An 11931-nucleotide genomic window follows, 5' to 3' on the forward strand; every position below is an offset into this window, starting at 1 on the left:
CACATTCCCGTTCTCCTGCCCTTTCCCCATAACCCCTGATCCCCTTATCATTCAAGAATCTATCTATCTCTGTCTTAAAGACACTCAATGATCCAGCCTCCATTGCCTTCTGTGGCAAAGAGTTCCACAGATTCACCACTCTCTGGCTGAAAAATTCCTCCTCATCTCTGTTTTAAAGGATCGTCCCTTTAGCCTGAGGATGTGCCCTCTGGTTCGAGTTTTTCCTACTAGTGGAGACATCCTCCCAACATCCACTCCAGTCTGGCCTCACAGTATCCTGTAAGTTTCAATAAGATCCCCCCTCATCCTTCTAAACTCCAACGAGTACAGACCCAGAGTCCTCAACCGTTCCTCATACGACAAGCTCTTCATTCCAGGGATCATTCTTGTGAACCTCCTCTGGACCCTTTCCAAGGCTGGCACATCCTTCCTTAGATACGGAGCACAAAACTGCTCACAGTACTCCAAATGGGGTCTGACCGGAGCCTTATACACCCTCAGAAGTACATCCCTGCTCTTGTATTCTAGCCCTCTCGACACAAATGCTAACATTCATTGGTTGACAGTGGGATCCTCTTGGTCCCGCCATTGCCAACAGGGTTTCCCATTGAATGCACCCTCGTTGCCAGAAAACCAGTGGCGGGGGGTGGGTTATTCAGTCATAGACATGGGCATCACTGGCTGGGCAAGCATTTATTGCCCATCCCTAGCAGCCCGAGGACAGTTGAGGGTCAACCACATCTGGAGTCACATGTAGATCAGACCAGGACTGTGCCATTGGCAGGACCAAAAAAATCCACCAATGTGAAGGATTGGCAAAGTCTAGCCATAGATTTTACAGCAAAGAAAGAGGCCATTCGGCCCATCATATCTGTGTTGGCCATCAAGCATCTATTTATTCTAATCCCATTTTTCCGGCAATTGGTCCTGTGGCAATGTGTGTTAGGGCATTTCCAAAGCTCATCTACATGCTTCTTCAATGTTGTGAGGGTTCCTGTCTCCACTACCCTTTCAGGCAGCGAGTTCCAGATTCCCACCACCCTCTGGGTGAAAAGCATTTTTCTCAAATCCCCTCTAAACCTCCGCCCCTTACCTTAAAACTCTGCCCCTGCTTATTGATCCCTTTATCAAGGGGTGAAGTTTCCTCCTATCTACTCTATCTATAATCCCTCAGAATTTTGCACACCTCAAACAGCACCCCCCACGCCCCCACCCTAGCCTTCTCTGGTCTATGGAAAAGAACAGTGGTTAACACTGCTGCCTCACAGCGTCAGGGACCCGGGTTCAATTCCCGGCTTGGGTTCACTGTCTGTGCCGAGTATGCACATTCTCCTCGTGTCCGCGTGGGTTTCCTCTGGTGCTCTGGCTTCCTCCCACAGTCTGAAAGATGTGCTGGTTAGGTGGATTGGCAGTGCTAAATTGCCCCTTAGTGTCCAAAGATGTGCAGATTGGCCATGCTAATTTGCCCCTTAGTGTCCAACCATGTGCAGGTTAGGTAGATTGGTCATACTGAATTGCCCCTTAGGGTCCAAAGATGTGCAGGTTAGGTGGATTGGCCATGCTAAATTATCCCTTAGTGTCCAAAGATGTGCAAGTTAGGTGGATTGGCCATTCTAAATTGCTCCTTAGAGTCCAAAGATGTGTAGGTTAGGTGGATTGGCCATGTTAAATTGCCCTTTAGTGTCCAAAGATGTGCAGGTTAGGTGGATTGGCCATGCTAAATTCAGGCGCTGGAGTGTGGCAACTAGGGGAATTTCACAGTAACTTCATTGCAGCGTGAATGTGAGCCTTACTTGTGACTGATAAATAAACTTTAACTTTACAAAAAAGTTTAATGTTTTAAAGTTTATTTATTAGTGTCACAAGTTGGCTTACATTAACACTGCAATGAAGTCACTGTGAAAATCTCCGAGTCACCACACTCTGGTGCCTGTTCAGCTACTCTAAGGGGCAATTTAGCACAGCCAATGCACCCTAACCAGCACATCTTTCAGATTGTGTTCTCTTCCTCCATCACTCTACAAGAGAGAGTAGGAACACCCATCAATGACATTAAGCAGTTGCTAAAACAACACTCAATGCCAGCTTCCTGCTCAGAAGAGATCACAATAAATCCTCCTCGTGGTTTGTGAGACCAAACAATTTAGAAACACATTCCTCTAGGAAAAATCTATAGAAATGATCCCTAAAAGTGTAGTCATACAGTAGGAGGAAATTGGAGCACTCGAAGGAAACAATCCCAGTCTAACCAACCTTTCAGCATAGCTGCAACACTCCAGCCCAGGAAACATCCTAGTGAATCTCACCTGCACCCTCTCCAGTGCATTCACATCCTCCCTATAGTGGGGTGATCAGAACTGCACACAGTACTGTATCTGTGGCCTAACCAACATTTTATACAGCTCCATCATTACCTCCCTGCTCTTATATTCTATGCCTCGGCTAATAAAGGCAAATGTCCCCATGTGCCTCCTTAACTACCTTCTCTACCTCTCCTGCTGAATTCAGGGATCTATGGACATGCACCCCAAGGTCAGTCTGAACTTCCGAGCATCCTACCATACATTGTGTATTCCCTTATCTTGTTAGTCCTCCCAAAATGTAGCACTTTGGCCGGAATTCTCTCATCCCGCTTGCCCCTGGGAAGTTGTGGACAATGTGAAACCCCATGGATAACCTGGAGGGAATTTCCAACTTTTAGACCAGCGCGGCTGGAGGTGGCACAGTTAGCACTGTGTAAAGTTAGCACTGCTGCCTCACAGCGCCAGGGACCTGGGTTCGATTCCTGACTTGGGATCACTGTCTGTGTGGACTCTGCATATTCTCTCCGCGTCTGCGTGGGTTTCCTCCCACAATCCGAAAGACGTGCAGGTTAGGTGGATTGGCCGTGCTAAATTCTCCCTCAGTGTACCCAAACTGTCGGGGAGTGCGGGATTTTCACAGTAACTTCATTGCAGTGTTAACGTAAGCCTTACTTGTGACACTAATAAGTGAGTCTGTTTCCGTAGCTTTCTCAGACAGTGCGTTCTAGATGGGCCAAATGATTGGGGCGGGGGGGTGGGGGGATCACTTAACAGGGAAAGAACAGCAAAGTCTTATCAGATATAATAAAAATTCAGAAAAATGTAACATTGCGCTGTGTGCAGTAAGGCTGCGTTCGCTGCACTCTCCGCACTCCCTAGCATTGTTAATTTAAGGCTTATATTTATATCACACTTTACAGCTAATTTAGCGTTTTTGAATTGTACTCACTGTTTCCAAGCGAGGAGCGGGCACAGAAAAATCTCACAATCAGCAATAGGAAAGATGTGATCGCACTGGAGAAGGTGCTGAGGAGTTTCGATCAAGCAACTACAAAGGGTCGTGAATCCATCACACAAACCAGCCTCCCATCCATTGACTACACTTCCCACGGCCTCAGAAAAGCAACCAGCATAATTAAGGACCCCATGCACCCTGGACATTCTGTCTCCCGTCTTCCGTCGGGAAAAGGATACAAAAGTCTGAGGTCACATACCAACTGACTGAAGAACAGCTTCTTCACTGCTGCTGTCAGACTTTTGAATGGACCTACCTCGCATTAAGTTGATCTTTCTCTACACCCTAGCTATGACTGTAACACTACATTCTGCACTCTCTGCTTTCCTTTATCTGTATACCACACAAGAAACAATACTTTTCACTATATACCAATATATGTGATAATAATGTAAACTGTTTTTATTTATTAGTCACAAGTAGTCGTACATTAACAGTGCAATGGAGTTACTGTGAAAATCCCCGAGTCGCCACACTCCAGCACTCCTTTGGATACACTGAGGGAGAATTTAGCTTGGCCAATTCACCTAACCTGCACATCTTTGGACTGTGGGAGGAAACCAGAGCACCCGGAGGAGACCCACACAGACATGGGGAGAATGTGCAGTCTCCACCCAGACAATGATCCAAACCAGGAATCGAACTCAGGTCCCTGGTGCTGTGAGGCAGCATGTGGATATGCCGGCGTTGGACTGGGGTAAACACAGTAAAAAGTCTGACAACACTAGGTTTAAGTCCAACCGATTTATTTGATAGTAAACTCACTAGTTTTCGAGGTTTCCCTCTTCTTCAGGTGAATGGAGAGTTCTGGCCTCAGACAGAGCATATAAAGCACAGACAGTTTACAGATTACTGATTAGAATGCGAATCTTTACACCTAACCTGCTGTTCAAGTCCGAAAGTGGCATTGTCGGCCACTTTAGGACTTGAATAGCAGGTTAGGTGTAAAGATTCGCATTCTAATCAGTAATCTGTAAACTGTCTGTGCTTTATATGCTCTGTCTGAGGCCAGAACTCTCCATTCAGCTGAAGAAGAGGTTAACCTCAAAAGCTTGTGAGTTTACTATCAAATAAATCGGTTGGACTTAAACCTGGCGTTGTCAGACTTTTTACTGTGAGGCAGCAGCAGTGCGAACCACTGTGCCACCCCATAATAATTCAAATCAAATGTCCTTTTCCATCCGTCTTTGGTTATTTTTAAAGATCTTGATTAATACATTTGACAATAATAAATCAAATCAAATCAAATGTTGCCTGGGCTGGAGTGTTGCAGCTATGAAGAGATGCTGGTTAGGCTGGGGTTATTTTCCTTAGAGCAGAGGAGGCTGAGGGGGACCTGATCGAGGTGTACGAGATTCTGAGGGACATAGATAGGGTAGATAGGAAGAAAGTTTTCCCCTTTTTAGAGGGATCACTAACCAGGGGGCAGAGATGTAAGGTAAGAGGCAGGAGATTTAGAGGGAATTTGAGAAAAAGGTTTTTCACCCAGAGGATGGTGGGAATCTGGAACTCGCTGCCCGAAAGGGTAGTGGAGGCGGGAACCCTCACGACATTTAAGAAGCATTTAGATGAGCAGTTGAAACACCGTCTCGGACAAGGCTGCGGGACCAATTGGAAAATGGGATTAGAATAGTATAGGTATGACCAGTGCTGACACAATGGGCCAAAGGGCCTCCCTGTGCGCTGTGAAACTGTGTGGAATTTTTACCACCCCGTCTGCCAGGGGAATCGGAGCAGGCGAGGGGTGGAAAAACCGGTAGACCTCAGGCGAGATATTATGGGACAAGCAGAGGCCAATCCTAAGACCCCATGAGCTACAGCTGACAAATCCCAACCAGCAACTATGGACAGTTGAATGAGTTCCGTCGGAGGGTTGTGTAGATTCGAAACAACGAACTCTCTTTCTCTCCTCACGGACACTGTCAGACTTCTTCGAATTTATCAAACATTTTACGTTTTTATTGAAATGCAAACATTCCCGACAAACAACGCTGCTTTAAGATGAAAGTTTAATCCCAATGTTTTTTTAAAAAAACAATAACATTGCCACACAATCTCATTCCATTTAATTTTTGATATGTAAAAGATTATCTCGCCCAGAGAGAGAGCATAAAATGTTGGGAATACTGATTTGATACAGATATCTCTTTTTAAAATAAGTTATTCTAAACCTTTCTCTCTCTCAAACACACACACGCACACACACCCGTAACATATTAAGTAAATTTTGATTTATAATCTGCTATTCACAAAATAAATAACCAATTCCAGCGTTTCTCTATAGGATAAAGGGCGATTCCAGGTTCTGCGTTGGGAAGTAAAGCTCTGGAAACGTCGCAGGGATCCCTCTCCGGAATTCTCTGCTCTTCAGAAGCGGCGGGGCTATTCCACTGAGTGGGGCGGCGCTGGGGCCAGTCAGCTGCGAGAAGAGGTAGGTGGTCTGCCCAGCCAGGAGGTTGAGGGGGCACGGGTTGCAGGAGGAGGAGGAGGGGGAGGAGGAGGACAGTCCGTAAGGCAGCGAGGCGGCCAGGGCAGCGGCAGTCAGCTGCTGTGAGGCGCCGTAGGGCAGCTCGGGAACGGCGGCACCCGGCTGGTGGGCGCAGAGCATGGACACTGCGTAAGGGGGGGCCGGGTAGGGCGAGGGGGGGCTGTAGCTGAGGGGTTGGCCGCCCGGGGAGCGGGGCAGGGTCAGGAGGGGGGACACGGGCCAGTAGATGGAGCTGGCCAACGCCAAACCCGCGGAAGTCAACCTCGTCCCCCTCTTGTATGCCAGCTTTGCCCGGGCAGGGGTGGACCTCCTCCTCAATTTGCCCGTGGCCCCTCCGATGAAGACATCATCGCTGGAGGGGTCCAGCATCCAGTAGTTGCCCTTGCCGGGGTCATCGTAGTGCCTGGGCACCTTGACAAAGCACTTGTTGAGACTGAGGTTGTGTCTGATGGAGTTTTGCCAGCCTTGCTTGTTCTCCTTGTAATAAGGGAAGTTCTGCACAATGAACTCGTAGATACCACTCAGAGTCAGCCTCTTCCCGGGACTCTGCCGAATGGCCATCATAATCAGGGCGTTGTAGCTGAAAGGAGGCTTCTCCAGCTTGCCCTGCTCTCCGTCCTCCCGCTGCGCGCCCGGAAAATCCGCCTCCGGCTCCGCCGCCGCTGCTGTTGCTGCTGCGCTCTCCGGATCCGCCGCCCCTCCACTCTGCAGTGGCTCGGGCAAGAGGCTCTGGATGCTGAAGGATGTTTTGGGGAGCTTTGGCGCCTCTTTGAGATCAGACATCATTCGCCCCCCACACACACACACCAACACAATAAATCTGCATTTACCCTCCCAGTGTGATCCCATTGAGAAATCTGTACAAATACTCCAACCCAAGCACCTCCCTCCAGTCACCCAGAGCCAATAACCTCCCAACTCACAGCTCCTGGAGCCAACCAGCCCTTTCCCCATTCACATTCCCCCCACCCACTTCCAGCCTCCCACATCACATATTTACAAGTTCTTTTTTTAAGATTGTTCTCAGAGAAAAGGCAGTGAAAGTTGCCAGTTCAGTCCCAATTTCTCCCCCCCCCCCCCACTGCTCACTGCCCCGATTCTTATCCTGTTTGGAGTTTTAGACAAGTAATACTTACCCCCAACCCCCGCCGGCTGCCAGAACACGAACTGAAATACACACTAACACCGACAAATCACTGGCTTCCAGAGAAAAACACACACGTGGATACAGCCAGAATCAAACTCCAACATAAACACTTACACTGGAACACACATACATACTAAGAAACCGTCTTAAAACACACACACACACACACACACACACAGACAAATCACACACACTCATACTTTCACACCTACACACAGTCACACACACTCATATGCACACATACACACACACATACACAATCCCACACATGCACACACACACACGTTCACACACACACAATACGCTCACATGCACACACACACATACATGCACACACACATACTCACACATACACACTCACATACACACACACACATTCACACTCACATACACACACACACACACACATTCAAATAGACACACAAAGTGTGATCTCACCGCCCGTTCATGGTGGCACAGTGGTTAGCACTGCTGCCTCATAGCGCCAGGAACCTGGGTTCGATTCCCAGCCTCGGGTCACTGTCTGTGTGGAGTTTGCACATTCTCCTCATGTCTGCGTGGGTTTACTCCGGGCGCTCCAGTTTCCTCCCACAGTCCAAAGATGTGTGGGTTAGGCGGATTGGCCAGGCTAAATTGCCCCTTATTGGTACGAAAATTAGCTGGGTAAATATATGGAGTTAGGGCTTGGGTGGGACTGTGGTTCGTGCAGACTCGACGGGCCAAACGGCCTCCTTCTGCACTGTAGGGTTTCGATGATTCAGAGGCAGACACAGAAATTGCTATCCCGCAGAGTCAAAAACACAAACCCAGACATGTAGCAGGGTATTTTACTGTCTCGCCCACCATGGGAATTGGACTGGGTGAGGAACAGACCACGGAAGGATCCGTCAGTCAGGATTCTCTGGTTTCGGGGCAAGTGAGACCAAAAAATCCCATCATGGAAAGAGAAACACCAACGCATAAAATATCAGAACACAAGGGGTGGGATTTCCTGGCTAAGTTCACCCCAAAACCCAGAAAATCCCACCCAAGATCAATGGATGGTCTGACCACTGCACCACCCCCCCCCCCCCCCGCCCACCACCCCCCACCCCACACCATACCCACCATGGGCGGGATTGGAAAATACCCCCACAGGAACTAGTGAACAGGAGTAGGCCATTTGGCCCCTCGGGCTTATACTGCCACTCGAGATTGCGGCCTTGACTCCAGTTTCCTATCTGCACCCCCACTCCCCACCCCGAGTAACCCTTTATCCTTCCCCTCCTCACCACCAGCTTGTCAATGAAAAATCTTGACGATACTCAGTGACCCCCCCCCCAACCCTCCTCCTCTGCTTCCACACAGACTAACCAGCCCTCGGGTAAGAGGAGAAAAATATAATCCTCATCTGACTCCGAACAGACACAAAATACAGACGTGCAAAGTGCTTATAACATTCTCGTTCTCACTTAAACTTGGATGGCCATGATCGAACCCATTCACAGATGACACATGAAAGCACATTGATCAAGTTTTGACACAACAGAGATCACATTTCTGTTCTCCGGTTTAACAGCCGTCCATTGTGATACTGTGGGCTCTGAAGGAGACTCAAATGTGATACCAAATTTTAACCGTTCCGCTCTCCCTACAGATGCCGCAAGAACTGCTGAGGTTGCCGCCAGTGTTTTTTATCTAATATGTATTGTGATCCATTCTTTAATGTAGTTTTATTTTTATTTGTTCACAGTTTATGCATCAAACTATATTAACAAAAATTGCATTGGAAAACCACTTCCTGAATTTTGCTTTCCTACAACATTATTCATCTTATACTTTCATATCATGTTAGTTTTTAATGTTATATTCTATTATTTAATCGTTTCATATTACATTTGTTTGATAATTTTGTGTGATATTATTTGTAGTTTCATATTACATTATAGCTCTAAACAATATTTATCTTTTTAGTGTCATATCATAACATCTTATAGCTTCACTTTACATTCATTGGTTTTTATGGTTTCACGTTCTATTATTCTATAGTTTCTTACTGTATCACTTTATAGATTCATATATTATCGGATTTCATATTATATTATTTTACAGAGTGATATATTATTTAGTTTCATATTAATTTATCTAGTTTCACATTACATTATTTTATAGTTTCATGTTATAGATTTGGTTATATTGTTTAGTTTTATATTATAACACTTTATAGATTTGGATTATGTTATTTAATTTTATATTACAATATTTTATAGATTTGGATTATGTTATTTAGTTTTATATTATAATGCTTAATAGGTAATGATTATATTTAATTTTCCATTACAATATTTTATAGATTTGGATTATGTTATTTAGTTTTATATTATAATACTTTATAGATTTGGCTTATGTTATTTAGTTTCATATTATAATGCTTAATAGGTAATGATTATATTTAATTTTCCATTACAATACTTTATAGATTTGGATTACATTAATTAGTTTTATATTACAATATTTTATAGATTTGGATTATATTATTTAGTTTTATATTATAACACTCTATAGATTTGGATTATGTTATTTAGTTTTATATTATAATTCTTTATAGATTTGGACTACATTATTTAGTTTTATATTACAATATTTTATAGATTTGGATTACATTATTTAGTTTTATATTACAATATTTTATAGATTTGGATTATGTTATTTTATATTACAATACTTTATAGATTTGGAATATATTATTTAGTTTTATATTACAATACTTTATAGATTTGGATTGTATTATTTAATTTTATATTAAATATGTTACAGATTTGGATTACACTATTTAGTTTTATACTATAATACTTTATCAATTTGGATTATATTATTTAGTTTTATATTACAATACTTTATAGATTTGGATTATATTGTTTAGTTTTATATTACAATATGTTATAGATTTGGATTATGTTATTTAGTTTTATATTACAACACTTTACAGATTTGGATTGTATTATTTAGTTTTATATTACAATATTTTATAGATTTGGATTATGTTATTTAGTTTTATATTACAATACTTCATGGATTTAGAATATATTATTTAGTTTTATATTATAATACTTTATAGATTTGGATTGTATTATTTATTTCTATATCACAGCACTTTATAGATTATGGTTATATTATTTAATTTTATATTACAATACTTTATAGATTTGGATTACATTATTTAGTTTTATATTACAGTATTTTATAGATTGGGATTACATTAATTAGTTTTATATTACAATATTTTATAGATTTGGATTATAATATTTAGTTTTCTATTATAATACTTCATAGATTTGGGTTATATTATTTAGTTTTATATAACAATACTTTATAGATTTGGCTTATGTTATTTAGTTTTATATTACAATACTTTATAGATTTGGATTATGTTGTTTAGTTTTATTTAACAATACTTTATAGATTTAGATTGTATTATTTATTTCAATATTACAGCACTTTATAGATTATGATTATATTTAATTTTATATTACAATACTTTATAGATTTGGATTACATTATTTAGTTTTATATTACAATGCTATATAGATTTGAATTATATTATTTAGTTTTATATTACAATACTTTATAGACTTGGATCATATTATTTAGTTTTATATTATACTTTATAGATTTGGATTATGTTATTTAGTTTTATATTATAATACTCTATAGATTTGGACTACATTATTTAGTTTTATATTACAATACTATATGGATTTGGATTACATTATTTAATTTTATATTACAATACTTTATAGATTTGGATTACATTATTTAGTTTTATATTACAATACTATATAGATTTGGATTATATTATTTAGTTTTATATTACAATACTATATAGATTTGGATTACATTATTTAATTTCATATTACAATACTTTACAGATTTGAATATATTATTTAGTTTTATATTACAATACTTTGTAGACTTGGATTACATTATTTAGTTTTATATTACAATGCTATATAGATTTGGATTACATTATTTAATTTTATATTACAATACTTCATAGATTTGGATTACATTATTTAGTTTTATATTACAATACTTTATAGATTTGGATTACATTATTTAGTTTTATATTACAATAATATATAGATTTGGACTACATTATTTAATTTTATATTACAATACTTTATAGATTTAGATTGTATTATTTATTTCTATATTATAGCACTTTATAGATTACGATTATATTATTTAATTTTATTTTACAATATGTTATAGACTTGGATTCTATTACCTAGTTTTATATTACAATACTTTATAGATTTGGATTATACTATTCAGTTTTATATAATATTTTATAGATTCATATTATATTCATAGAATCAATGATTCCTACAGTAAACAAGGAAGCCATTTGGCCCATTGAGTCTGGACTGACCACAATCCCACCCAGACCTTATCCCCATAACCCCAGGCATTTAGCCTAGCTCATTCCCCCGGCACTCTGGGACAATTAGCATGGCCAATCTACCTAACCTACATACCACTGGACTGTGGGAGAAAACCACAGCACCCAGAGGAAACCTATGATGGCACAATGGCACAGTAGGACAGCACAGTAGCACAGTGGTTAGCACTGCTGCTTCACAGCTCCAGGGACCTGGGTTTGATTCCCGGCTCGGGTCACTGTCTGTGTGGAGTTTGCACATTCTCACTGTTTCCTCCGGGTGCTCCAGTCCACAGATGTGTGGGTTAGGTTGATTGGCCATGCTAAAATTGTCCATTTAGTGTCTGAAGATGTGTAAATTGGAGGGATTAGTGAGTAAATGTGTAGGGATATGGGGATAGGGCTTGGGTGAGATTGTGGCTGGGCCAAATGGCCTCTTTCTGCACTGTAGGATTCTATGACTATTCAGACACGGGGAGGATGTGCAAACTCCGCACAGACAGTGACCCAATCTGGGAATTGAACATGTTATTGTATTTAGTTTCACATTACATTATT

General features: G+C 41.4%; 1 protein-coding gene and 1 non-coding gene across 2 annotated transcripts; both read right to left on the reverse strand.

The window, feature by feature from the left end:
• Positions 1-1985: 1985 nt before the first annotated feature.
• LOC145362295 (small nucleolar RNA U3) lies at positions 1986-2201 on the reverse strand. The gene has a single exon (XR_013889972.1). It is a non-coding gene; the product is annotated as a small nucleolar RNA U3 (small nucleolar RNA).
• Positions 2202-5300: 3099 nt separating this feature from the next.
• On the reverse strand, positions 5301-6631 carry LOC145362201 (forkhead box protein G1-like). Its single transcript, XM_080218260.1, has one exon. The coding sequence runs from the start codon at positions 6590-6592 to the stop codon at positions 5597-5599; it is 996 nt and encodes a 331-aa protein (XP_080074386.1). The 5' UTR covers positions 6593-6631; the 3' UTR covers positions 5301-5596.
• Positions 6632-11931: the final 5300 nt, after the last annotated feature.

The sequence above is a fragment of the Carcharhinus amblyrhynchos genome, unplaced genomic scaffold (genome assembly GCF_965287045.1).
Source record: "Carcharhinus amblyrhynchos unplaced genomic scaffold, sCarAmb.v2.hapA scaffold_37, whole genome shotgun sequence".
NCBI lineage: Eukaryota > Metazoa > Chordata > Chondrichthyes > Carcharhiniformes > Carcharhinidae > Carcharhinus > Carcharhinus amblyrhynchos.

What these genes read in the sequence shown, in the direction of transcription:
- LOC145362201 (XM_080218260.1), bottom strand. Translation starts at nt 6,592, where the DNA reads ATGATGTCTGATCTCAAAGAGGCGCCAAAGCTCCCCAAAACATCCTTC.